This window comes from Asterias amurensis, chromosome 22 (assembly GCF_032118995.1).
Source record: "Asterias amurensis chromosome 22, ASM3211899v1".
Lineage (NCBI taxonomy): Eukaryota > Metazoa > Echinodermata > Asteroidea > Forcipulatida > Asteriidae > Asterias > Asterias amurensis.
This window is the reverse complement of record NC_092669.1, coordinates 4,524,468-4,552,436: the sequence shown is the minus strand read 5'-3', so window position 1 is coordinate 4,552,436 and position 27,969 is coordinate 4,524,468. Positions and strand designations below refer to the sequence as shown.

Here is a 27,969-nt window from a genome sequence, read left to right as displayed (position 1 = left end):
ACTTTGTTGTCGGTTTTTTTTTTCAGGACAAGGAAAGGCTGACTGCGTTACTTGAGGTGATTGCCCACCCGGAGATGTACTATACATATAGCCAAGAGGAATCCATGAATATGCTACCACATTCTTTCATTAAACTCCTCCGGGGAAAAATAGCTCGCTTCTTCTACCCCTGATACCCCGTTTTAAAATACTATTGATATACCCCACCTCTTATAAAAACTATATTTTTTTGTTCTATCTGGTTTTCTTTGTTATACTTTAAGTTCTACCCCCTTTCTATCCTGAGTTTTTCTGTTATTTATTCAGGTTATAACAATAATGTGATTCAATATACTATTAGTACCCCACCACTTATAAAAAACGATATTTTGTTCTATCCCCTCTATCTGTTTTCTTTGTTGAGTTATACTTTACGTTATATCCCCTTTCTACCATGAGTATTCCGTTATTTATTTAAGTTATAACATCAAAATGATATTCCAGATACTATTGATAGCCCACTTCTTATAACAGCTGTATTATAATCTACCCCTTGCTATCTGTTTTCTTTGTTATACTTTATGCTCTACCCCCTTACTACCATGAGTATTCCGTTATTTATTTAAGTTATAACATCAAAATGATATTCCAGATACTATTGATAGCCCACTTCTTATAACAGCTGTATTATAATCTACCCCTTGCTATCTGTTTTCTGTGTTATACTTTATGTTCTACCCCCTTTCTACCATGAGTATTCCGTTATTTATTTAAGGTATAACATCAAAATGATATTCCAGATACTATTGATAGCCCACTTCTTATAACAGCTGTAATATAATCTACCCCTTGCTATCTGTTTTCTTTGTTATACTTTATGTTCTACCCCCTTTCTACCATGAGTATTCCGTTATTTATTTAAGTTATAACATCAAAATGATATTCCAGATACTATTGATAGCCCACTTCTTATAACAGCTGTAATATAATCTACCCCTTGCTATCTGTTTTCTTTGTTATACTTTATGTTCTACCCCCTTTCTACCATGCACATTTTGTTATTTATAACAATAAAATGTTATTCAAGATACTATTGATACCACACTTCTTATAACATCTGTATTTTGTTCTTCCCCTTGCTATATGTTTTTGTTTGTTATGCTGAATGTTCTACCCCTTGCTATCTGTTTTCTTTGTTATACTTTATGTTCTACCCCCTTTCTACCATGCATATTCCGCTATTTATATAGGGTATAGCAAACAAATTGGTATATATTTTTATTTTCTGGCTACTATCATTTGTCTTTTGGACCCAGTATAATTTGTTCTGGATACGCCTTATTTTTTATTCATTATTTCTTCTGCTAATAAGGCTAGTATCCTTGCTTTATCCTTTGAAAAATTAATTATTGTTATTTGTTATTATTATTTTTTAATATTCGAGAGGTGGGGGTGGTATTTTTCTGTCACTTTCGTTATTATTTTATTTTAATTTTATTATTTGTACATAGATTCAGAAAAATTAATAAAGGTATTAAGGTTCAATGTATTCCATGATTGTTTGAAAGGGGAAAATACTTTGAGCAAAGGTTTATAGGCACTGTACACTATTGGTAATTGTAAAAGACCAGTCTTCTCACTTGGTGTATCTCAACATATCCATAAAATAACAAACCTGTGAAAATTTTAGCTCAATTGGTCATCGAAGTTGCGAGATAATAATGAAAGAAAAAACACCCTTGTCACTCGAAAAATTGTTATTCTATCAACAGCTCTCCATTGCTTGTTACCAAGTACGTTGTTACCAAGTAAGTGTTTATGTAAACAATAATTTTGAGTAATTACCAATAGTGTCCAATACCTTTAAGTTACACTGGATATTGTGTCGTCTTAAACTTACATGTCTAGGGTTTTTTGTTTTAATATTATTATTGTTATTCTAATTTCGTTAAAAAAAACTATATTATCAAAGAGCAATCATTCAGAAAAGCTTACTGCCATAATTAAACATATTTATAAAGAACATTTCTTGATGTGCTTATTAACAGAAGTCTTAACTTGTAAATAACAAATAATGCATAATAAATAGATTCGTTTGTCTGTACAGTGTGTGTGCGTCGCACGGCGACTAAAAGTTAATTAAAACAAATTAATAAAAAAGCAGTGTTTTCCATTTTAAACAACAGTTTTTATAAGTATCTGCCGCATGATCAGCAAATATTTCCCCCTTTAATTAATTATCTACTTAATTTAAATAATGAACTTTTACCAAAGTATGTATTAATTGTCTAATTCTAATAAATGCCATACACTTATGACCATTATTTAAGTTGTATATAAAACAAACTAATTAATTGTTGTTTTTCTCCACCAGTAAATTTAAAATCCCTCTGGAGATTGTGAGTGACCTGTCTGTCTTTAGTTATCAATAATGACCTGGTTTGAGTGCGGCAGGTTGTTAATTATGGACTGCTGATACAGGTCCATTACCACTGTACAAAGCAAAAGACGTGTAAATAGTTTTTGCCCTGTGTGCGATGCAGCACCATCGTTTAAACTTAATTTCCTGATTTCCTCTTGATTGTTTTTTTTTTTCTTTCTTCACTTTCTGTGTATAAGAATGTTATCTTTTTCTCTTTTTTTTTTTTGCTTGGTTTTCTCTTTTCCAATTCTATGGACAGTTATAGGCCTACTCACATGCCTGTTTACATTTCACTTGACTCCTCCAGCCTTAATACTGATCAAGGTGATCTGAAAAGTGCATACTATTTTACTTTATCTGCCCTTTGACCTTTGTGCTAACCTGCTCTTTGACCTTTGTTTTACCTGCCCTTTGACCTTTGTCTTACCTTCCCTTTGACCTTTGTTTTACCTGCCCTTTGACCTTTGTGTGAGGTCATGCCTAGAGTTGTACTTTTCAATCTGGGAACAGGTTATGACCTTTGTTTTACCTGCCCTTTGACCTTTGTTTTACCTGCCCTTTGACCTTTGTGTGAGGTCACGCCTACAGTTGTACTTTTCAACCTGGGTACAGGTGACCCCTTGCATGCACGTCACACGCGGCGACTGTGTCATGCTCACGATTTTGGTTGGCACGAGGTTTACATGTAAACGCTGCACCACCCAAAATGCGCACTTCACTGAATGTGCACAATGACATTACCCACCAATACAATATGGTGCATGCAAGATTATTCTGATGATGACGTCAGGTGAATTGCTATTTTCCCGGCTTACTACATGTATATCAAAATGTGTGGCACAAGTGTAGGCGTACTGGTCACCAGAATCATGACCTACATGTAGTTTAATCAGAGACATGTTTTAATTTGAACCAAAAACTAAGGAAGGTTTATCTCTGTTTTACGTGCGATACTCAGCAGAGTTGAAAGATATTTATGAGAATCAGTCTCAACATTGAACTCAATTAGAGATATTGAATTTAAGACACTGGACACTATTGATAATTGTCAAAGACCAGTCTTCTCACCTGGTGCATCTCAACATATGCACAAACCCGTGAAAATTCGAACTGGTGGTTGAAGTTGCGTGATAATAATGGAAGAAAAAACACCCTTGTCACACGAAGTTGTGTGCTTTCATATGTTTGATTTTGGGATCTCGAAATCAAATTCGTGGAAAATTAGTTCTTTCTCGAAAACTATGTTACTTCAGAGGGAGCTGTTTCTCTATCAATAGCTCTCCATTACTTCGTTATAAAATAAGTGTTTTTGCTAATAATTATTTTAAGTAATTACCAATAGTGTCCATTGCCTTTAAAACCTTAAGACCACCAGGTGTGTCCTATCTTGAGTTTACTGGCCTGACTATGAAATTACTGGACTCGGGGGTGTGGTCCAGTGTCAGATTTGAGCCCTGTTCTCCCAGGTCAAAATTCCAGTTGAACGTAGTTAACTGGGGTCAACTGGTTCAACTGGATAGTGAACAAACTCGTCCATTTTTCATATTAACCAACTGGTTTGGACTAGGTTTAACTGTGTTAAACTAGGTTGAAATTATAAACCAGTTGGTTTCTGTCCATTTTCCATATTAAACCAACTGGTTTTAACTGTGTTTAACTAGTTTATCAACTGGTTTCAACTAGTTCCAGTTAAACCCAGTTTAACTAGGTTAACCTGGGCTTGTAAATTAAAAGGTACATTTTTTGCAGCACTATCTACTAACCAAAATGTTCACCCAATTGTAAGGTATACAAGGTATACATGGTATTGTTAAGAAATCCGCTGGTGCACTCAATATGAATCAAGATAAGATATAGATTCTAGTATGGTAGTATTCTTGCTCGATTTGAATTTCAAAAAAAGTACATAGAATTCATTAGTCCAATGCTTCAAAGTATGTTTTTTGTTGTCCAATTAGGGTAAAAATAACTTGGCAGTATTGTAAAAAATAATGTCTGAAGAGACATTTCTTTTACCAGTAAGCATTACTGAGCTTGTCATATCTTAAAGGCAGTGGACACTAATGGTAATTGTCAAAGACTAGCCTTTGGTGTATCTCAACATATGCATAAAATAACAAACCTGTGAAAATTTTAGCTCAATCGGTCATCGAACTTGCGAGATAATAATGAAAGAAAAAAACACCCTTGTGACACGAAGTTGTGTGTGTTTAGATGGTTGATTTCGAGACCTCAAGTTCTAAATCTGAGGTCTCGAAATCAAATTAGAAAACTATGGCACTTCAAAGGGAGCTGTTTCTCACAATGTTTTATACTATCAAGTTCTCCCCATTACTCGTTACCAAGAAAGGTTTTATGCTAATAATTATTTTGAGTAATTACCAATAGTGTCCACTGCCTTTAAATAATAATAATAAACTACATTTGTATAGCGCATAATATGAATAAACATCTCTATGCGCTAAAGGGAAGGTATACGTTTGTTTCAAACCACTCTTTAAAATTTATGGCAATAAAAACTTACTTGGGTAGAAGTGAGCAGCTACAGATAGTATAAAGCATTGTGAGAATCATTTCACTTGAGTTAATGCTGTCATGGGTTAAAGGAATCAGTTTTTATTCCCCAATCTTTTTATTTGAGATACATTACTGTCAGAAGCATTTTTCAGATTGGGTTTTCCTTTGTACCTTTGTAACAACAAGTCTCCAACCTTGTCCTATCCCACTTCTGACACCATGTTGTATTAGTTGAAGGTTGGAGACTTGTTGTTATAAGTTGAAACACAATGGTTTATTGAGCAACTGTCGAACTGGTTGTGTGACATACACGGGGCTTACTAGCATATGAATAAACATGAGTGTAGACTTGTACAAGTCCTTCGTAAGTATTATCGCAACACTTCCTGCGAGTATTAAACTGCTCTGGATATTCCAAGATATCTCAATAACTCTACATTTTAAAAATAAATGTTCACAGGGTACTTGTTAATGTAGGATTAAAACAATCGAGTGGTTCCAAAATCCAAAGGTATATGTTCCCGTTAAGAAATTCAGCATTTTAGCAATTGGATTGTGAAGTCCAAAAAGTCTTTACATGACGCAAAGTGTTTGTAGAAACTCTGAGTTCTACAAGGTTTAACTAGAAGGTTAAAGGTTAAAGTATTCAGTATTATTTAATTTAGATGAATAATTAAAAACAGTCTAGTGGATTAAAGGCTAGATCAATATGCACTGTTGTCATGGAATAAAAAAAACTGCAGATTTATATAAAAAAAAACTGTGATTTACTTCAATGGTTTCATTAATAAGGGTGTCATGACCACCAAGTGGTTTTAAACATGGAATTCTGGTGGTTAAGTCATTGGAGTGTGGATTTGAATCCCTGTCATGACACTTGTGTCCTTGAGCAAGATGCTTAACTATGATTGCTTCTCTTCACCCAGGGGTATAAATGGGTACCTGTGAGGGTAGAGGTTGATATTGTAAAACAGCTTTTGAAGCACCAGAGCTCGGGCTGTATACTCCCCAGGGAATGTTATTGGCCCAGTGAAGTTTCACATATACTTGTAGGTTTCAATCGATCAAATAAATCCCTCGATCAAAAGCAAACTAATCAACTAACAATCAATCATTAAATCTCTTAAAGGAACACGTTGCCTTGGATCGGTCGAGTTGGTCTTTGAAAAGCTTATGTAACCGTTTGTTATAGAATGCATATGATTAGGAAGATATTTTAAAAGTAGAATGTAATGATCCACACAAGTATCACTCGAAATTGCGTGGTTTTCCTTTTACCTCGTTGACAAACACGGTCGCCACGCAATTTCGAGGCAAATGTGTGTGGATCATTGTATTCTACTTTTTAAACATCTTTCTAACCATATGCATTTTATAGCAAACATTAACAAATGCTTTTCAAAGACCAACTCGACCTATCCAAGGCAATATGTACCTTTAATACTTGTCATGTAAACCATCAATCATTCATTGCAGCACCAGGCTAGCTTGGTGGTCAATCAGATATCTGCTTTGCACGAGGTTGCGGGTTCGAATTCCACTCTAGTGCTTTGCCTGTGGATTTCTTTTCACAGAACTAAGGAAAGTATGGAGTTTACAGTAAAGCAATCGCACATCGGTTAACAGTAGTGTCCAAAGGCCCAGACTTTGTGTATCATAAAATAACAAACCTGTGAAAATTTATGCTCAATTGGTCAATGGAGTCGAGAGAAAATAATGGGAAAACCCACCCTTGTTTCCGCACGTTTCGCCGTGTCATGTTTAAAATAAATCTGTTATTCTCGACATCAAGAATTGATAATTGTTTTAATGTTTTCTAAAAAAGTAAAGCATTTCATGGAATAATATTTCAAGGGAAGTCTTTCACCATTACCTTCTGTAAACCCTGTAAGTTATTTGTAAATCTGTGAATTTTTGTTCTGTTCATAAAGTGCCCAATGGCTTTAATATAAATTGGTGTAAGGATAAAAACTAATTACATTCAATTAATTTGATAAAAAGATACACAAACACAAAAGAAAACAAAATACACTTAAACAAAACTCAGCTGCAACTCAAAACTATTTATTCTCTGAATTAAGCAACTTCTAATCGGTTTGACACAATGTTTAAGCACTTTTCATCTAACTGCATAAAGCTGTGTACATGCGCCACTGAGTACAGACGCATTCATCACATTGGCCAAGACCTTTCCATTCTTGACAAACTGCCCTGGTTGGCATTGACGGTCGAATGTTAGCAAAACATCAAATTGTGTTAACAGATGTTGTAAGAAAGTTCCACATTTTGTGCAAACTTTGAATAAAATAAAATACCTCCCATGATTGTTTGCTATGTATGAAAATCAACACTATTTTTGTACATCCTGTGATATTGTTTCAAACTGTGGCCATCTGTTTTTCTTTTTCATTTTTGGCTTTTCATATTTTTCCAACCTTGGACTGTGAAGTTGCATTAGACAAGTTTAAAGCAGACTCTCTTCATTTATCTATCATTTCAAGACCACAGTGGATGATTACATTAAAGGAACACGTTGTCTTAGATCGGTCGAGTTGGTCTTTGAAAAGCGTCTGTAACCGTTTGCTATAGCATGCATATTTTACAAGTACAATAAAATGATCCACACAAATGTGCCTCGAAATTGCATGGTTTTCCTTTTACTTTGCAAACTAACACGGTCGATTACTTTTACAACATCTTTCTAACCATATGCATTTTAAATCAAACGGTTACAAACGCTTTTCAAAGACCAACTCGTCCGATCAAAGGCAACGTGTTCTTTTAAAAGGCCAGACTGGAGAAAGGTTGAACGTAGGTCGCACCTTACAACAGCTTACACAGAAGCAACTTTTTTCTTATTTTGGAAGCAAAGACCAAAAAGTTAAATGTAAGATTGTCAAAATTGTGTTTTGGGGTTTATAGTCGGATTACCATAATTCCAATAAATGTTGATTAATTGATTGTCAACTTTCTAGATACATTTTCGTGTTAGATTTCCCATTCCCAAAATATAACTGACATCCAGGAACTTTCTGAACACACAATATAAATGTATGTAAATAGACATATGAATGTGTTAGGTTATTTTGTGCAGTTTACAACACTTCCAATGAATACAATAGTAGGAAGAGATTGTCAATTTGTCACGAACAAAATAAACATCATTTTGAGAAATTCCACAATGACACTGAGTGCATAACAACAAGGACAGAATATAACAGATGTTAAATTTGCATCAGGGATAAAGAATATTAATTTTTTTTTTTTTTTTTTTTTAACCCATACACCGATGTGTGTTAGCACTGTATACTCAGTACTTTCCAGAGTCCTGTGAAAAAATAGCACAGGCATGTTACTCGGGTGGGATTCGAACCCACGACCCAAGGACAGAATAAGCTATTTTGAGTGCGTTCGTTTAGCTTCCCTGGGTCGACCCCGGTGTGTGGCGGTTTTCCAGGACAAATGTGTGCAGATAATTACCCATGTTCGTCCTGGAAGAAAAAAAACGCCACTCACCGGGGTCGACCCAGGGAAGCTAAACGAACGCACCGTTTGTGAGTTAGATTTGAATGTCTGGTACCACGACTTCCTTAGTTATAAGTTACTAGTTAAATTTGAACTCCAGACTACAGAGACAGTATCACATAATGGGGACTGTGTTAGTTCAGAAAGTTAATGAAAGACTACACAATTTGTTATGGATATTTTGTGTGGATCATTATATTATACTCTTAAAAGAATTTTCAAACCATAATAATTTCATAACAAATTGTGTCGCTTCAAGAAAATGGTATTATTTTGTGGTAAATGGTCATAATTGAAGACTTTTGCACCAAATGTTCTCGACAAATATTTCCATACAAAAATGCTGTAATATTAAGTTATGCAAGGCAAGACAAAATTAATGAACAATAGAAAAGAAAACATGGTAAAATATACGTAACATGAATAAGATAGTAAATCAGTTTCAAAATTGTAAAAAACAAAAACAAAGATGACATTTATAAAAATTAAAAATAAATCAATGAAAAAAAATATAAAAATAATAATATTATTTACATGTCTGAAATTTTTCCTGGTTAGTTTGAAGTTAATTTTCCTGATTGTTTAAGTTTATTTATTACTCTCAAAATGACGTACCATCCCCTTTAACTTAAAGGAAGCTGAGGGGATTTTGGGTAACTTGACCTCAGAAACCCTGGACATTTTGTAAACATGTCATCATTTCAAAATAGCAGTTGGCTAATCATTTCTAAAAGCATTATGCTACAATGAAACAAATTGTACAAAATTACATCCTCTCATCATTACATTACGTTCAATTCTCTCGCCTGTAAATACCTTGCTTCTACTGCAACCACATTATGTCCAAGCCAAAAGGGTGGAAATGGAGTTTAGTCTGGTCCCTTATTTGTATGTTGAGAATCGAATGGCATTGCATACAAGGATTGTGACGTAGCAGACGCCATGTTAAAAAGTTTATTATACACTGTTTGGAAAGGTTTGCGGTAACACCGTGAAATGACTATCTCTAAAAGCGATCAGAGCATGCTGATCGAAACGCCAAGTTGAAACTAACGGTTCTTTTCAGAAACACCCCAACTCATTTAGAGATTATCATTACATGGTGTTACCGCAAACCTTTCCATATCACATTTCTACCGTGCAAAGTTTCAAATCCTACTTAAAAAGTTTATTGCAATCAGTTTGGAATGTTTCTTTTAAGGTATACAAAATTAAGTCATTCAATAAACCACCAAATTCAGTTCAGTATAAAATGGAATGCATTTGCATAAACTTTATAAACACTGCTAAATTTTAAAATAAAATGTAAACAACCTTCGATAAAAAAAATAATGCTGATTTCATACCAGAAGAAGTACAGACGGTTTTGTGACACCGCTTTAAAAAATGAAAAGCATGACTTGAACTTTTTAGTTCCCTCATTCAGCACAGAAAAGATTTGCTTACCATGAATGGGTTACTAACACTACATGCATTCTGGGCGCTTTGTGATTGCTTTTAAAAAAATAGTTTTTTGGTTGAACAAAAAACAAATTGACTAGAGTGGGACTTGAATCTGCCCCCTCCTCGGAAATGCCAGACGTTGCTGATTCAAGTGTTGCTCAATTCAACTTGACTTTGTTTATTTGAAGACAATGGACACTATTGGTAATTTTCAAAGACCAGTCTTCTCACTTGGTGTATCTCAACATATGCATGAAATAACAAGCCAGTGAAAATTTGAGCTCAATTGGTCGTCGAAGTTGCGAGATAATAATAATAAAAAAAAAACACCCTTGTCACACAACATTGTGTGCTTTCAGACGCTTGATTTCGAGACCTCAAATTCTAAACTTGAGGTGTTGGCCGCTTCTCACAATGTTTTATACCATCAACCTCTCCCCATGGTACTCATAACCAAGTAGGTTTTTATGCTAATAATTATTTTGAGTAATTACCAATAGTGTCCACTGCCTTTAACCCATTATTTACCAGTGTGTATGTACATGTATACCCATTTGCTATATGACTTGACATATTATGATACAAATGTAGCCTCACTTGTGTGGCTAACTTCGAATCAAGGACTCGGAGTTGTTCACACAAATGGGGACACTAACAAATGATGACACATTTTATTTTGTCCTATTATAACCCTGATTCAATAAGTTTCATGTAACATTTTAAATGTTTATTAATTACAATTCAATATTTTATAATGCTGTATAATATTGTCCAAAAGAACAGACATCAAAATTTGAAGCACAAACTATGCAAGCAGTATGAATACAGCATGTTAAAAGATACAAATGTTCATTGAAGTTTTGCAAAATTTCTCTTAAATGTTCGTGTTTTTTTTTACCATAAATGGTAAGTCCATTTAACTAGGGCGAGTTGATCCATGAAAAGCGTTTGAAATCGTTTGTTTAAAAATGCACATCATGGTTAGAAGTATGTTTTTTTAAAGTAGAATATAATGATCCACAAAAATATGCTCTGAACTGCATGGTTTTTCCTATAGTTTGTGAACTATGACTGTGTTAGTTCACAAAGTAAAAGGAAAACCACACAGTTTCAAAGCATATTTGAGTGGATCAATATATTCTAATTTTAAAACATCTTTCCATATGCATTTTATAACAGCTGGTTTCAAACGTTTTTTTCTTAGACTAACTCGCCCGATCCAAGGCAAAGTTTTCATTTTTTTTTTTTTAGCATAAATAATAAGTCCGTTATGCCAAAGACATAATCTTTTTCACTAATGCCTAGTTTCATTAATAGCTTGAACATACAACACCAAAAAGAAAAGTGACATAAATCAAAATTAACCGGTCGTTTGACCGTTATTTCTTACAAGAAAAGCGAACACACGAAAGCTTAGCAATTTAACACAGGCAAGAACGTTTTAAAACAACATTTCATACAAAAGAAACAATCATAAACTATTTTTAATAGTTTAAACCATATATAAATTCAAGTTTGAAAAAAAAAAAAGAGGAAAAAACAAAAAACACAAAGATTTCAGCAGGAAACCAAACACTTATAAGACGAACAAAAATAAAAATCTTTTAAACTCAGGGTGGGAAAATACAAATATTTCAATGTTTTGAAAAGGAAAAGCAGCTGTGGTAATAAACATCTAAACCTAAATAAATATAAAACACTACACACTTCACTGCAAACTACAAAGAAAGGAAAGCGAAATAACAAAAACATGCCAGGAATTTCATCTTTGAGAGGGCAAGTCTTTTGTGAAGGGCCTCTTCTATTTGAAAAGTCTGTGGGGCACCAAGGCCAAGATCAAGACCAGGGCAACAGAGAACATGGCCACTCTGACCAGCTGTGACCTCCCATGTATATACATGTACAGGTCTGCAAAAATAGACCTACAGCTATATGGAATCCACGTGCATAAAGTCGAACAGAAAAAATAGGCATAAATATGTGAACAGTTTTAACAAATTACATTTTGTGGCTTTCATTTAGAAATGCTGAAATTAAAAAAAAATTGGTCCACTTTTAGAGGTATTGTAAACATGAATATTACAATAACAAAACTCTGTATTTAACACACAATTGGACACAATTTTGTAACAGAAACTGACAACCTATAGCGAGATATCTTTGGCTGTACTAGCTAGTACGACCGAAGAAACCAAAACATTCGTTAAGTTACAGTTCCCCAGTTACTGGGTCTACCATTACCTATAATATTTTGCAAAAACACTGTCTGAGGCTCTAAGGATATTGGACCTCCCTTCAATGGAAGTAGAAGTCTTGGCTGATCTTTTTCAGATCTCTAAAGTCCTTCAACTGCTCTTCTTCTTCCTTGAACGTCAGCCTGTCGATCTCACTCAGCGAGATCCCGTTAATCTTCAACTCTTCCTCCTCCAGTGTGCTTATCTTCCGATTCACCCTCGCCTTCTCCCAGCGAGACAGACGAGGGTCTGAGGCCACTTTCTTCTTGGTCGGTCGGACGGGACTTCGTTGACTCCCCTCCAACGAAGAAGTGACTTTCGGTTGCGACAACGCTGTCTCACTTACCCTTGACTTTTGACCTACAACATCAGCTGGGTTCTCCGAGTGCTTGGTCGACGTGCCATCGCTACCATTGTCCGTTTTAACATCGTTGAAGAAGTTGTGGAGAAGCGCTGCCGAGCCTACACGTGAATCAGAAAACCTCTCAGGGTCGTAAACATGTGGCACCGACACGACCGGTGTCTTCTGCGACATCGCCGAGTTAAGGAGTAAAGAGTGGCTGGCGAGGTCAATCGTCTTGGCAATGCTTGAGTCGGCGATACTACTCATCGTACTTGAGGCGCTCATCCTTCGACCGTCCAACATCAACTGCGGCTTGAGATGAGGGATTTTGTCCGAACCCTTCTCTTCACTTTTGAGTTCTTTGGGCCGTCGGCTACTCTTGGGGACGTCGTACTCTTGGGTCCTGGCGTCACAGTTCTTGTCGTGGAGATCATGGAATTGGCGGACGACCGGGTGGGCGAGTCTTTCAATGGAAGCGGGAGGCAACCCTTTCGACTTCTTCTTTTTGGATTTCTGCCAGGCAAACAATATAAATCATTTTATAAATTGTTTGCGGGAGCCTTGCTCTTTTTTACTTGGTTAACTGTATTTGCTAAAATACAAACCGATTTTATTAGCCAAAGTGCCAAGTGATGTAAACTGACTTCGACTGGTTTCCTGCTCATCTCTTCTTAGCACTTAATAATGGCTAACCAATATAATTTGCAGAGCTAAAAATATAACAACTAGCTGGGCACAGATATAATGGGTTTTTTGAAACATGGTTGATGCATGAATTCTCAGGCACTTGTCATGTCATCTTCCTACCCAGCCGTGACACTTGTGTCCTTAAGCAAGACACTTAGCCATTGCTTCATCTTTTGGATGGGACGTAAAGCCTTTGGCCCCATGTGTTGTGTAACGCATGTAAAAGAGAAGGGGCTCGCCCTGGTGTTCCTGGCTGTGGCTGCTGTATGCGCCGTAGCATCTTGTAAACCTTTATAAGGTACTACATAATTGGGTCTCAGAACTCATCACTGCAATAACCTATCTTTCTGAAAGTTTGTATACTACTCAGCGCCTTGAGTACCTTGTTTGGTAGATACGTGCGCTATATAAGACTTCGATATTATTATTGTTATTATTATTACCTTCTTTGGCTGTGTTGGAGTTGGCGTTCTGTTTTTCCTTTCTATTGCCATTTCTCGTTTCTGGCGGTCGTAGCGAGGTAGATGCAACTTCATCTGTTGCTCCAGCTTCTGCAATGCTCGCTCCTCCTGATGAAAAACAAAAAATGTTTACGTCAACAACAACAAAGTAGGAAAAAGCACAAAAAATAAACAGTTTTCAATTGGAATTGGAACCAGATAATACGAATGGAACATTTATTATTATATCAAGTTGTGGCAAAGAACTCTGGCTCTAGTTCCGGTGGTGCAAAGTGCACCACCATCTCCCCAAATTTTACGAAGCAATTACGATTAAGTGCCTTGCTCAAGTGGGCATGAGTGTCATGGCCAGGATTAGCAGCCACGCTCCACTGCTATACCAGAGCTTTGGTTCCGGTAAACTTGACCACTCGGCCACCAATAAGGCCACATACTAACAAAAATCTGTTGATCGTCCCCGCCAGACCGTTCAAAACCCTTAACCCACTTTTTTTCCTTTTTTTTAATCATAAAAAACAACTATTTCAGCTGATATTTTTTTCAAGATGTACAAGTTTGAAAAGATGTTTAAAGAAGGTTTTTATTCATGTTGGCAAAGCAAGAACAATTCTTCAAATATTTACAATTTACTTGGGCTACACTGTGCTTAGTTGTTTGAAAAAGTTTACAGAAATTAAATGTCATCTAGGAGTTAAATTTGTTTGACAAAACTATTGAAAACATCAAACACACACAAACCCTCTGTTTTATAGTGATTGTGATGATTTCTTTATTCTTGATTTCATATTTGGCATGTCAACAAAACTTATTAAAAAAAAATTTAAAAAATTAAAAAAACACTCCCTCCCGTCCCCATCCGCAAAAAATCAACAATTGTTTTTTTTCATGTGGCGGCCTAATGGTGTAACAAGCTTGGACTTGGGTTTGGTGCACTTCATTACAGAATAAACCACATTACTTGTGGGGTGCTGACACACACGGGGGTGCTGACACATGTATTTTGCATGACTGTGTAAACAACGAGTGACCCTTGGTGAAACTTTCTGATCGTTTGGAGGCACTATGACGAGCGCCTCCAGTTGATCATAGAGTTGCTTTAGGAGGTGCGTTCCGCATTGTGCAGAGGGTTTATAGTGCCGGTGCTGCACACTCAAGGAGGCTTGATGGTTCCAGGAATTCTTAGGGCCCAACAGAAGCAATTTATTATTTTATTTTAAGGTTGGGCAAAGAGACACCTTACCAATGTTTCAATTTGGTACTGTAGGCCATCCAGTACATGCTGCCTGTCTGTAACATCTTTCTCCGTGATGACGTTTGGTGTTTGTGGACGGATGTAGGTGTTCACCATCTTCCTCCATGGGCGCTGAGATGCCACGCCCTGCTCCCCAGGGGCACTCCGAGGGGGCGAGAGTAGAGGAGGGCTTGAAAACAGTGCTTTAAAAAATTGTAGAAATGTTAAGATTTAGTATAGCTGGAAAAACAAGACTGACATCAAAATCTTACAGCCATTATACACTTTCGGAACAGAAAAAAAAAAAAAAAAGTTCACAGATTTACAAACTACTTGGAAAAAGACTTCTCTTGAAATATTTTTCCATGAAATGCTTTATTTTTTGAGAAAACATTAAACAATTATCAATTCTCGACAACGAGAGTTACGGATTATAGTAAACACGTCATGACACGGCGAAACGTGCAGAAACAAGGGTGGGTTTTCTTGTTATTTTCTCCCGACTCCGATGATCGATTGAGCCTAAATTTTCGCAGTTTTGTTATTTTATATATAAGTTGTGATACACGAAGTGTTGGACTTGGACAATACTGTTTACTGAAAGTGTCTAATGGCTTTAAGGCTTAGAGAACGCCTAGAACTGGCTGTAGGTCTTGGGAAATAACCCACAACACCCACAGCAATTGCCAGGGTGCCCTGCTATGGTGCCCTCTGCAAGGTTCCAATACAAACTTAAATTTTCCAAATAGAAGTGCCCCTTGCCAAAGGAAAATTACTGTGCCCATTATTAATGGGCACAATTAAAAAGCGAAGTTCAAGGGACAAGCCAAATTACCTGCTATCCAATACTTACTTTTTCTTTCATGTAGCGCCTGAAGAAGTCGAATCCTGGGATCTTCGGGCATTGTGCTTTCTGGCTGGCTGAAATACTAAAATTGTATAAAAATGGAGCACAATATAACAATGAGGTGAAGCTGAGCTTAATGCTGGTTTGATTATTTTTTGAGACACAAACAGGGCCATATTTTATAGTGACTTGTGGAAATTTGAGCTCAATCGGTCGTCGAAGTTGCGAGATAATAATGAAAGAAAAAACACCCTTGTCACACGAAGTTGCATGCTTTCAGATGCTTGATTCCGAGGCCTCAAAATCTAATTCTGAGATCTCGAAATCAAATTCGTGGAAAATTACTTCTTTCTCAAAAACTACGTTACTTCAAAGGGAGCCGTTTCTCACAATGGTTTATACTATCAACAGCTCCCCATTACTTGTTACCAAATAAGTTTTTATGATAATAATTATTTCGAGTATTTACCAATAGTGTCCACTGCCTTTAAAGCCATTATACACTTTCGGCACTTTTTTATAGAAGGTAATGGTGAAAGACTTCTCTTGAAATATTATTCCATGAAATGCTATACTCTTCGAGAAAACATTAAAACAATTATCAATTCTCATTGTCGAGAATTACGGATTTATTTTAAACACATGTCATGACACGGCGAAACATGCGGAAACAAGGGTGGGTTTTCCCCGTTATTTTCTCCCGACTACGATGATCGATTGAGCCTAAATTTTCACAGGTTTGTTATTTTATATAGAAGTTGTGATACACGAAGTGTGGGCCTTGGACAATACTGTTTACCGAAAGTGTCCAATGGCTTTAAAGAATGCTCTAGTAGCATATGAAGTACACACGTACACATCAAGCAAAGGCTTTGGGGACATGCATGGACATGTTTAGGAAAAAAGTGTCTCGTTAGAACCTTGAATATGTTGATCATTAAAGCACTGCAACAGCTTGGGAATTGCATGGTCAGTTTTGAACCGGCAGTAGGGTGTCATGGAGGAGGGGTTTTACTAGAGCCTCAAAATTAAGTTCTAGTGATTAAATCGGGGTGTGGGTTCAAATCCCGGTCATGACACTTGTGTCCTTAAGCAAGATATTTTACTATAATTGCTTCTCTTCACCCATGGAGTATAAATGGATACATGCGAGGGTAGAGGTTAATATTGTGTATGAAAAAGCCTTTGGAATGCCACGGCAGCCAGGGTATGTTTACGCCCAAGGGAGCTGGGAAGGATTAAAGGCAGTGGACACTATTGGTAATTGTCAAAGACTAGCCTTCACAGTTGGTGTATCTCAACATGTGCATAAAATAACAAACCTGTGAAAATTTGAGCTAAATCGGTCATCGAACTTGCGAGATGATAATGAAAGAAAAAAACACCCTTGTCACACGAAGTTGTGTGCGTTTAGATGGTTGATTTCGAGACCTCAAGTTCTATACCCGAGGTTTCTAAATCAAATTCGGGGGAAATTACTTCTTTCTCGAAAACTATGGCACTTCAGAGGGAGCCGTTTCTCACATTGTTTTATACCATCAACCTCTCCCTATTACTCGTCACCGAGAAAGGTTTTATGCTAATAAATATTTTGAGTAATTACCAATAGTGTCCACTGCCTTTAAATATGAAATACACGTTTGAGTTTCTTTTCATTGAACGCTCGCGCGATGCTGTTTGTTCAATTTACAAAATGGACACACAAACACGCGCTGTGAGATGGCTGTTTTGTTGTCAACTTAGAAAATGGCCGCCTGCGCGCATGCTGGGGCGCAAATATATAGGCCAATGCGCCCTCTAGTTCTATATATAAATTTATGGTACCCACCTACATGTATGTGGGGGCGTGGCTTGAGTGGTTTTTGGGGGGTGTTTTGTTGGGCAAAAACACTCGGGCTCAAGCAGGGTATAGTGCACAGTCGACTATGTTGCTGTTGACCTGAAAGGGTTATTCGAGAGTTTTCATTTTCGATGAAGGATGGTTCTGCAACGGTAATGATGACATTTTACGTCACCTGCGCACGTGTCCGCTTTGAGGACGGTCGTCCCTCAACTTCTACGACAGTACTTTGGATGAATCTATAATAATAATAATAATTTAGGGTGCTAATCATCCTTACTCGCAGCTAAGAGCTGAATTGCGAAGGACGCGGCTACGTGTTCAAGAAGCAGGCATGCAAGGGCGCTTATGGCTGCCAGCCACATCAACCCATTATGACCACGGAGCACAGCCAAGATCGAAAGTGTTTGATTTTTCCCGAGGGAGGATAACCGGATGTTCTGGAAAACCCTCGTGGCACAGCAGAGAACCAACGCACAACTCAACTCACATATGGCCCCGTCCGGAAATCGAACCGGGGTCACCTTGGTGAGAGGCAAGCGCCTTACGCACAAGCCAACCATGCCACCAAATCTGCGTTGTGCTCAACGTGACCAACATTTGGACGAAACTACATGGACTTATACCATGTATATCGTCGCAGTACCATCCGTAGTGGAAAACGAAATCTCTCCAATCCCTCTAATGACCCATGTGCATGGAACCTACCTTGCTGGTGTGTGACCGGCTGGACAGCTGACCCTGTGCCGAGTGAGGTGCTGATTGGGGTCGGCAGTGGGCTTGTGGTGTGGCGGTCAAGCGTGATGTTAGCTGTGTGCGGTGTATACACAATGGGATGAAGAAAGTGCAAATCACTCATGTGCAAAAATTTCACGTCAAACTGAGCGAGCATGATTTCAAAAACTCAAACACAAAAGAAATCCGATTGGGGACATTGATACCCTCATTAGGGAGGTTTCCAATCAGGACCCAATTTCAAAAAGCCAGTAAGCACAAAAACTCGCCTAGCAACAAAAACGTTTGCTTAGTCGATTGGCGACCAAAGTAATTTTTTGATTTTTTTTTTTTAACATACTTTTGAAAATCGCATATTTATGCTTATAAAACCCCATGTCGATACCACCTTTGGTTCATAAGTTGTGAGAGTAGAAACACCAAGAAATGCGATAGAAATTAAACTGAGAAAAATTGGACTATTGAAGTTCCGTTCACTCAAACTTTACCCAATCGAAAAAAAAACAGACTTTCACCGCAAAACAAAAGCGTCAAAACTTACATCGGAGACAGTATGAGGGCGCTGTAGAATAGAATGAAGCGGTGAGTCGACGGGGAGACGAAAATCATCCATTTCAGGGGCAGTGACTGGCCTGCCTCGTATGTGCCCCGCCTTGGTGCGTTGTACCTGGGCTGTTGATTGCCCCATGAAACCCTGTAGCTCACGATACTTCTTGTTGTGATGTCGTACCTGTCGGAGTGGAAAAAAGGGAGAGGCAGTTGGAATGGTTTATTACGGCGTTTATGGCCAAGCCGATCAGAATCTTGAACTGGTAAACTCTCCTGTGTTGTGCAACACACGTGAAAGAAACTTGCAGCCGATTTCAAGAAACGCTAGGATCAATCCTATCTTGAGTTAGGACGAGTTAGTTGTCATAACTTAGGATGGGTTCAATGCGTTCTAACGTTTTCGGATATACAGATCCTAAGCTTAGTCCTAAGTCAGGAAGAGTTTTGTGAAATTGACGGCAGTGCACTTATCGAAAAGAAAACAGGTTCGCCCTGGTGCTTCTGGTATTATTATAATTATTTACAGTGTAAATAACTGTTGTCTCACTGCCGTTGAGTAGATTTTATTTTATTCTGGGGGCTACTTAGTTCTGAAAAAAAATGTCCTGCTTATTAACTACTACCTGAGTTGGGGTTAAGATATTGGCAGTGATAGCTACTTTTGCCTAGTGGATCTAGGAAACTTCTCGTTATTAACTTCACTGCAATGGAGTGAATTCTGTTTTGCCCAGCATGCTCTAGTCATCGTCAACGCTTTAACATGTCTAACTAGCCTGGTCTAGCATAATGTAGTCATCAGCAACCGAATATGCAAGACTTGGTGTTGAATAGTTTTGTTCTCTATCATGACTTACCTGATCCTGTCTCCGTGAGGTATTTACGGCAGACTCTCGCGGGATGCGCTTACTTGCCATCTTCTCCTGGCCGTAGTTGAGCTCTGTATTCTTGAAATGCTGATTAAGATGCTGCTCAACTTTCTCATCCTTAGTGATGCACACCTCCTCGAAATTATCAAGCTTTTAAGAGGTAAATTACGGAAAGAAAAAAGAAAAAAGAGTTGAACCCACGATGAATGATATGACATGGTCAGACTGTAAGGGTTGACTTTGTACTGTGTTGATGCATCTACAACATGTTTCCATTGCACGCTACGATACAGTGCATCTATCATTCAAAACCACACTGGATGTTGAATGGTCAGATAGTAGGAGGGTTGACTATGTACTGCGCAGATGTATTCACTGCTTGATCATATTACAGGCTTGTGTAGCTCATATATTATTCAAAACTACAGTGGAAGATATTGTATGGTCACACAGTAGGAGGGTTGACTGTGTACATATCATACTGAATGCTGGCATAGTGCATCTAATTTTCTATCATTGTAGACCACAGTGGATGATAGTAAATGGTCGCACAGTAGGAGGGTTGTCTGTACTAGTGTGCAGCCAAACGCATTCGCCGCATGATATCATACAGTAGGATGGCAGAGGATTAAATAAAATGGTCACAAAGTAGGAGGGTTAAAAAAGAGAGTAGTGAGGGAGAATTTTGGGAGAGAGAGAAAGGTTTTTACCTCAAAGAGTCGTCGCCAGGTTTTGTCCAGGGCTCCATGCTTATGATTAGGAAGTTCAACATCACTGGTTAGTTCACACCTGTAGTAATCATTGAAATAAAACTGAATGTTTATTTTCAAACAAATAATTTTTTTTATTTTACTTAATCTACATCCCAGGCCTGGAATTACTCAGAGGCCGCGCCCTCCGTTGCACCTAGTCTTGGTCTTGAAATGACTCTGAAAGCAGGCCTGATACTTCACGGAGGCAACGAAGACGATTGCCTTCGTTGACCCTGGTCATTGCCTTGGTGCCTATGAAATGCTCCAGTAGAAATTTACAATTTCCTCATAGGGTGCCCTTTATCCAGAAGAAAATGCCTTGGTGCCCTTGCCCTTTCAAAACGAAGCATACAGGCCTGTGCTAGGGTTTAAATGCCAAGCCATTAACTATTTTTTGCAAATTTCACTTACAATACGATGAGATCTAGAAACTCATAGAGCTGAATCCGTCCCGGCTCATCAAAGTTTTCCTGCATATGTTTCACTCGGTGCATAAGCTTCATTGGAGCAATGGTACGATCGCAGAGCTGTTAGAAGAAAGCAACAGAGACATTTTTTACTGGCTTAGATTTTTAAACATCGTGTCGTGACAGAGCGATTAAGAGCACCGGACTCAAGCTCTGATGTTTCTGATCAGCAGAGTGTGGGTTTGAGTACTGGTCTGAACATGATGTGTTGTGGCCGAGGGGATAAGAGAACCAGACTCAAGCTCTGGTGTTTCTGATCAGCAGCGTTTGGGTTTGAGTCCCGTTCTTGACATGGTGTGTTTAGGCTGAATGGTTTAGCACACTGGATTCAAGCTGTGTTGTTTCTGATCAGCAGAGTGTGGGTTCGAGTCCCAGTCTTGACATGGTGTGTTGTGGCCAAGTGGTTTGGCACACTGGACTCAAGCTCTGGTGTTTCTGATCAGTAGAGTGTGTGTTCGAGTACCGGTCTTAACATGGTTTATTGAGGCTGAGTGGTTTAGCACACTGGATTCAAGCTCTGGTGTTTCTGATCAGCAGAGTGTGGGTTCGAGTCCCAGTCTTGCTAGGTGTGTTGTGGCCGAGCAGAAAAGAGAACCGGAGTCTAGTTCTGGTGTTTCTGTTCAGCAGAGTGTGAGTTTGAGTCTCGGTCTTGACATGGTGTATGGTGGCCAAGCGTATAAGAGCACTGGAATCAAACTCTGGTATTTCTGATCGGCAGAGTGTGGGTTTGAGTCCCGGTCTTGACATGGTGTATGGTGGCCAAGCATATAAGAGCACTGGAATCAAACTCTGGTGTTTCTGATTGGCAGAGTGTGGGTTTGAGTCCTAGTCGTGACACTTGTGTAGTGACACTTGTGTCATTATTGCTGCGTCCTTCGGATGGGACGCAAAGCTGTTTCCCGTAAGTTACGTACTGCATACAAAAGAACCCAGTATCCTCAGTTATGTTTTGAGCGAGACATGCAAACATCCCATAATGGTCACCGTGGTCAGATGGTTAGACTGCAGGACTTGCAATCACAAGGTTGTGGGTTCGAATCCCCAGCTAACCGCTGATTTCACAATGACTAGAATAAATATTGTCGTCTAGTTACTGAATCACAATTTCTTGATTTGTGCAATTCATAATAGACGTTCAACCAGTGTTTGTAAGAGAGAGATTGGCTGTTGCCAGCTTGGCATTGACATCCCCTTGTGGGAGTGTGCCGAGTTCCCTTGATGGGAAGATCATCTAACCAAAAATGTTAACAAACTAAAAAGTACAAAATAAGACCCACCTTGAGAGCTCTTAGCTGTGTGTGAGTGTCAATCTTCATTCCTCTCATATCACCTGCTTCATAGACTTGAAATGCCACGCGTACATCGTTCAGTTCAGAGAAACTACAAAAAGATAACGTAAAGTCAAGTTTAAAGGCACTGGACACCTTTGGTAATTCTCAAAGACCAGTATTCTCACCTGGTGTACCCGACCATGTACATGTACAATGTACATAAAAAATATACATAAAATAACAAACCTGCGAAAATTTGGGCTCAATAGGTCATCAAAGTTGCAGGAGAATAATAAAAGAAAAAAATCTTTTGTTGCACAACTTTGTGTACTTTCAGCGTGTGTTTACGTAATGATCACAGAGGTCAATGGGTCATCTGTTGTGAGTTAAACCGGATGTGGTCTTTTTGATTGCACGTCCACACACACTGTTAAAAGATACACCCAAAGCGATCTAAATATAACCCCCCCCCCCCCCAGCTCAACGGTCTAATTACTTAATTACGGGTTAAACCCAATTCGGTCTAACCTTAGAACCGTTCAGACATGAAGAGTTGAACTCGATTGGGTTGAACCATGAGTTAAACCGACTTGAGTATGGTGTCTGAACGACATCAATTACTTATTTGTTTCTTCTGCGCCTCAGCGCAACCCTTCGATTTAGAAGCTTTATAAATTATTTGAGATTGAATACATGAAAATATGAACTCTCAACCAGTAACTGCATGCGGCCGCCCTCCCTCTGTATCATACATGTATCTATGGAAAGTAACTCAATATAACTCATATTTTATATAACTCCCCGATGCAAATTTAAAGGAACACGTTGCCTTGGATCGGTCGAGTTGGTCTTTGAAAAGCGTTTGTAACCGTTTGCTATAAAATGCATATGATTAGAAAGATATTTTAAAAGTAGAATATAATGATCCACACAAGTATCATTCGAAATCGCGTGGTTTTCCTTTTACCTCGTCGACAAACATGGTCGGCCATTTATGGGAGTCAAATTTTTGACTCCCATAAATGGCCGACGGTGTTAGTTCGCAAAGTAAAATGAAAACCACGCAATTTTGAGGCAAATGTGTGTGGATCATTGTATTTTACTTTTAAAACATCTTTCTAACCATGTATTTTATAACAAACTGTTACGAACGCTTTTCATCAAATACCAACTTGACCAATCTAAGGCAACGTGTTCCTTAAAACATCTATTATAACTCAATATCCCCATAAAAAAAAAATGAGTGAACTGAAATGGGAATGAATTTCCTTCTTGTAGATTGCCTGGAACTGGTTGCCTATACAATGCCTACTGTGTGAAATGGCCTTTCATTCCAGTCACAAGCTACAGTCACCACATTTTGTAGTCTCAATCAATATTTGTTTTAGGCCTAGAGCAGAGATAGGATCATCTTATCAAAGCTTAATCCACTCATTAACAAGTATAAGCAGGTATTTATAGGCAGGTAATTATTTGATGTAAAGACAGCAAAACTGTTATCTGTGTGTTTATACTGTGTAAACTGCTTCCTGTTGATATTGGGTGTGCCCATGAACTGACAAAATTTTTCACAGAAATGCTGCAGGTTACTTAAATACTGACAAAATGGGGAGAGGTTGGTAGTGTAAAACATTGTGAGAAACGGCTCCCTCTGAACACTGAAGTGGAGTAGTTTTTGAGAAAGAAGTAATTTTCCACGAACTTGATTTCGAGACCTCAGATTCAGAAATCAAGCATCTGAAAGCACACAACTTTGTGTGACATGGGTGTTTTTTCCTTTCATTATTATCTCGCAACTTTGACGACCGATTGAGCTCAAATTGTCACAGGTTTTTAATTTTATGCATATTATGTTGAGATTCACCAAGTCAGAAGACTGGTCTTTGACAATTACCAATGGTGTACAGTGTCTTTAAAAGACGAGTTTGGGTCTCACAATACCTTTCAACCCTTCTGAGTATAATATGGTCAACGGGGGTTTCGAGCCCACACCCTGATGACTCATCTATCAGTATTTGAGTTAAATACCCTGAGATCGACCACTCAGCCGCAACACGCTAGAACAGGAATAAATACTTACCTCAGCAGTCTGTGATTTAATAATTTGAGACTTTGCATGAGGGTGTTTATGTTGTAGTCAGCGGTGTGCATGTTGATCGATCGATCCAAGGCATCGTTGAAATACTTCAGCTCGATCAGCCGCAGAATTGCCTTTTAACATGAAACAAGAACAACAAATTGTTACAAAAGAAATTGACTGTAGTCAATTCTTTGTTCAACCCCAAAAATCATTTCAAAATTTACCCAGTCAGTTTCCCTTGTGGTTTATATTGATATCTGAAACAAAAAGTCGCATCCCCTTAAGGTGATCCCCTGGCTGCCGCTTCCCAGGTTGTATCGTAATTTGGGTGTGATCCCTGGCTACACGGCGGTTAACGGTTGTATGGCTTCTGACTAGCACCCCGAACAAAGATATTGACAAAAGTAGGGACACCGCCAATATAGGGCTAGATAGCTCAGTTGGTAGAGCGCCGGCACGTTAATACGGAGATCGTTGGTTCAAATCCCACTCTAGTCAATTCTTTGTGCAACCCCAAAAATCAAAAGAAAATGAGATAAGAATTAAAAGCACTTGGTAACAACTCAAACTAATTGTTAAGCATAAAAACTTACTTCTGTACTTGGTAACAAGTACAGAAGTTCCAGAGCAAAACAAAAGTCAAAATTCTTTATAAAAAAATCCTTTGCTCTCTACACAACTTCGTTTAAACCTCCCCCCTAAAAAAAACCCACCAAAACCCGAACTGTTTTCTTACCTTGATGCTGATTCCATCTTCTGTGTTTGTAACCTCATCAGGAATGCAGTTTCTGATGGTTTCACTCGGAAACTAAAAAATTTCCAGAACAATTTCCAATTACAAATTTTTTGGGGGGGATTTTCTTACAGGGTACATGTACATGTGTAGGTAACTTTAATGGTAGTTGACACTATTGGTAATTACTCAAAGTAATTGTTAGAATTTAAAAAAGCACTGGAGAGCTGTTTATACTAGACGGAATAAAACATTGTGAGGAATGGCTCTCTCTGAAATAACATAGTTTTTAAGAAAGAAGTAACTTTCCACTAAAACATTTTAATTTGACTTTGAGACCTCAGAATTAGAATTTGATATAAGGCCCTTCCCAAAGTTTCCCTCGACTTAAAAGTTTGTTTTCAAAAGAAAGTGCCCTTTGCAAAATGAGAAAAGCCTCTTCAAGAAGATGAAATCCAAGGCCTGGATTTTGTTTGTAGTTTGACTAAATATTTCTGCGTGTTCCTAAAACTTACCCCAAGAGCTCTGGACAAACAGCTGTAACAGAAAGAGAGAGAAAAGGGTGATTAATTTACCCATGCTTTTAGTTCAGTGGGTCATCTACATATTTTTTTTTTTTTTTTAAACAGGGATTTAGATAAAATCAAACATTATGTTTTTACAGTGTTTACTAAAAGGTCAGTGGTCAGGGTTCGAACTAGTCTTAGTGCAAGGCGTTGTTAATGTTACTCTTTCACTCAATTTCCGCGACCCCCACACATCAAACGACAGCGGACGCTGTTGAAAAACTTCCAGATCACCCCACAGCACACTGGCGTACAGGGATCATGGCTTAGTATCACCGATAATGTCAAATTTTTGAAATTTTTTGAAAAAAGGAACACAGCGCCTCAGTTACTTCAGCCACATCTGAGGCAATTTGTGCAGCAAAAATATCAAGATCAAGATCAAGGGTCTAGATTTCAGACAGTCCAAAATGCCAAAAATCAAAATCAAAATCGAAATCAAAAGTGTATGAATGCCAGGCAGGAGTGTGGACATGATCTGATGATGATGTGACAACAATTTTGAATGACATTTTAAGCAACAAAACGTTTGGCCTTTTGGATAAATGGATAACTTTCCGTATGGCCCCACCACTTTTTCACTCATTTTTACAAAAAAGGATATCTCATTGAGGTACAGTACTATTAGAAATAGAATACTATATTAATTCATATCGAATGAAACAGTGGTGGCGCCATACCGAAACTTTTCCGGATGAATCTGTTGATTGCTTCGTTTGTTTGTGGTTTTCTCAACTCAATCCGATTATTAATTAATTTGAGTTTTAAAATAAAAGTTGATTACGATTGATTAAACCACCTCCATGATTAAACTGATTAATGATTAATTAATTAATTAATGGTACGTAGTCCTACCTAGGCCTATTTGAATTTGATGAGTTTGACTTTTTATTTTAAAACTCTTAATTAAATTTTTAAAGATTTTATTCAGACATAAAATGTACTAAAGATTTTATTCAGACATAAAATGTACTAGGGCCTATTCATTTTATGTCCGATTCCTTTGAGTATTTTCCCATAGACACCATGGAGGTAGAAATTACACTGTCGATACACTCTTCAGTTTTTGTTTTACAGATCTTGATCCAGACCATAATCATGATAATATAACTCAATTGGTTATGAACACGATTGCATTAACTTGTCAACTTTCCCGATAAAGTAACTTGGCAACAGCGTTAATCCTCACCTTAGCTCTTCCCAAGTGTAGAAGTTCCTACTCTTGGGGAACTGTAAATGCATCATCTTGATGCCCTAACTTCTCTTAATCTTCTCCAGGGTTGTCATGTAAAATCCATCTTCATATTTTCAGAAAAATCTCGAAAATCGTGCAAAAGATGACATCGGTTCTTCGGTTTTGTTTGTGTTGACAAGGTTATTTTGGATGGATAAATTATCGCTTGAGGGCGCCCTTCTGTTTGGGGTTTTGCTTCATTTCTTTTTTTGTCGGTCAGTGAAGCGGGAGGGGCGGGGACTGTACCGTCGTTTTGGGTTTTTTTTTTTTTGGGGGGGGGGGTTGGGGGGGGGTTTGGGGGGGTTGGAGGGGGGGTGGTGGACTATGTTGATTAAAAATGTTTCCAAGTATTCTTTAAATTTTACTGTTTAATAATGCTAAATTATTTTGCCTGAAAATGTATTGTGCATACATGGCTTCATTCTTCATCGACTATTATTTTGAAAGCCCAGAGTTTATAATAACAGGTGTTCGTGTCAATTAATTAAGTCACGTAAAACAATTATCAGTTTGATCGTCTGGGTTTTTAGTTTTCCAAAAATAGGAGGATAGGGCCTTTTTACTTATCTATTATTTCAAAGGTGGCCGCCAAGCATTTTAAACTTTGCCACCAACTCTTCAGTTTTAATCACCACTTTGCTTTATATACAGAGTAGTTACAATTTCTGAAAAGATTTGGAAGTTTGGTAAAAATTAATACAGAAAGTTTTTGTCTTTTTGAAGACAAAAAAAAGTATATAAAAAAAAAGACGCGGCCTAAAAAAAGAGAATGAAGGAGACAACTTGTGTTTTTTTTTTGGACTTATGTAGGACGAAAAGTGAACATCTGCTTTTCTGGTGTTAAAATAGAAGAAAGGCATGCATTATGCTTTTAAAATAATACATTTTTTCTACTTTTTACTTTCTGCTACCTGAAAATCAGATTGACCGTTTTGTGAAAAATCCAATGTCTACTTTTCTATTATTATTGTTGTCTGACCTGAAAAGCAGATTTTACTTTATCTCCTTATGCTGGCGAACGATAAGTTGCCATTTGCTTTTCTGCTATCAGAATAGTAGAAAAGCAGATTAAACGTTTTGTGAAAATGCAAATTTATATTTCTCTTCTTTTCTACCAACTGGAAAGCAAATTACTCCTCTGGCTGCGACCGAAAAGTGGCTGCATGCCTGCATCTCCTTTTTTCCTT

The 27,969-nt window shown here is 37.8% G+C and overlaps 2 protein-coding genes across 10 annotated transcripts in view; one reads left to right on the top strand and one right to left on the bottom strand.

The window, feature by feature from the left end:
• LOC139953885 (signal peptide, CUB and EGF-like domain-containing protein 2) overlaps positions 1-5,653 on the top strand; it is an 84,533-nt gene extending 78,880 nt beyond the window's left edge. For all 8 annotated transcript variants that reach the window (XM_071953484.1, XM_071953483.1, XM_071953482.1 and 5 more), the window contains one exon: positions 27-5,653. In XM_071953484.1, the coding sequence (XP_071809585.1) occupies positions 27-173 (147 nt within the window). In that variant the 3' untranslated portion in view covers positions 174-5,653. The remainder of the gene's footprint in view (positions 1-26) is intronic.
• Positions 5,654-6,961: 1,308 nt separating this feature from the next.
• On the bottom strand, positions 6,962-26,923 carry LOC139953745 (uncharacterized). 2 transcript variants are annotated; one of them, XM_071953284.1, is made up of 14 exons: positions 26,738-26,923; positions 25,498-25,519; positions 24,986-25,057; positions 24,250-24,380; positions 22,176-22,278; positions 20,843-20,958; positions 20,390-20,468; positions 19,668-19,829; positions 18,806-18,994; positions 18,238-18,339; positions 15,696-15,771; positions 14,852-15,045; positions 13,594-13,719; positions 6,962-12,976 (listed from the first exon to the last, which is right to left on the bottom strand). In XM_071953284.1, the coding sequence occupies exons 1-14, from the start codon at positions 26,791-26,793 to the stop codon at positions 12,182-12,184; spliced, it is 2,223 nt and encodes a 740-aa protein (XP_071809385.1). In that variant the 5' UTR covers positions 26,794-26,923; the 3' UTR covers positions 6,962-12,181. The 2 variants fall into 2 exon arrangements, with proteins under 2 accessions (XP_071809385.1, XP_071809386.1); XM_071953285.1 differs by lacking the exon at positions 18,238-18,339.
• Between the last annotated feature and the right edge of the window lie 1,046 nt (positions 26,924-27,969).

Excerpts from the sequence above, each read along its gene's own strand:
- LOC139953745 (XM_071953284.1), bottom strand. The coding sequence starts at position 26,793 with ATGATGCATTTACAGTTCCCCAAGAGTAGGAACTTCTACACTTGGGAA. Across the intron at positions 25,058-25,497 it reads GTTTGTCCAGAGCTCTTGGG|TTTCCGAGTGAAACCATCAG; the intron begins GTAAGTTTTAGG and ends GAAATTTTTTAG. Across the intron at positions 18,340-18,805 it reads GCCCTCATACTGTCTCCGAT|CTAACATCACGCTTGACCGC; the intron begins GTAAGTTTTGAC and ends CACCGCACACAG.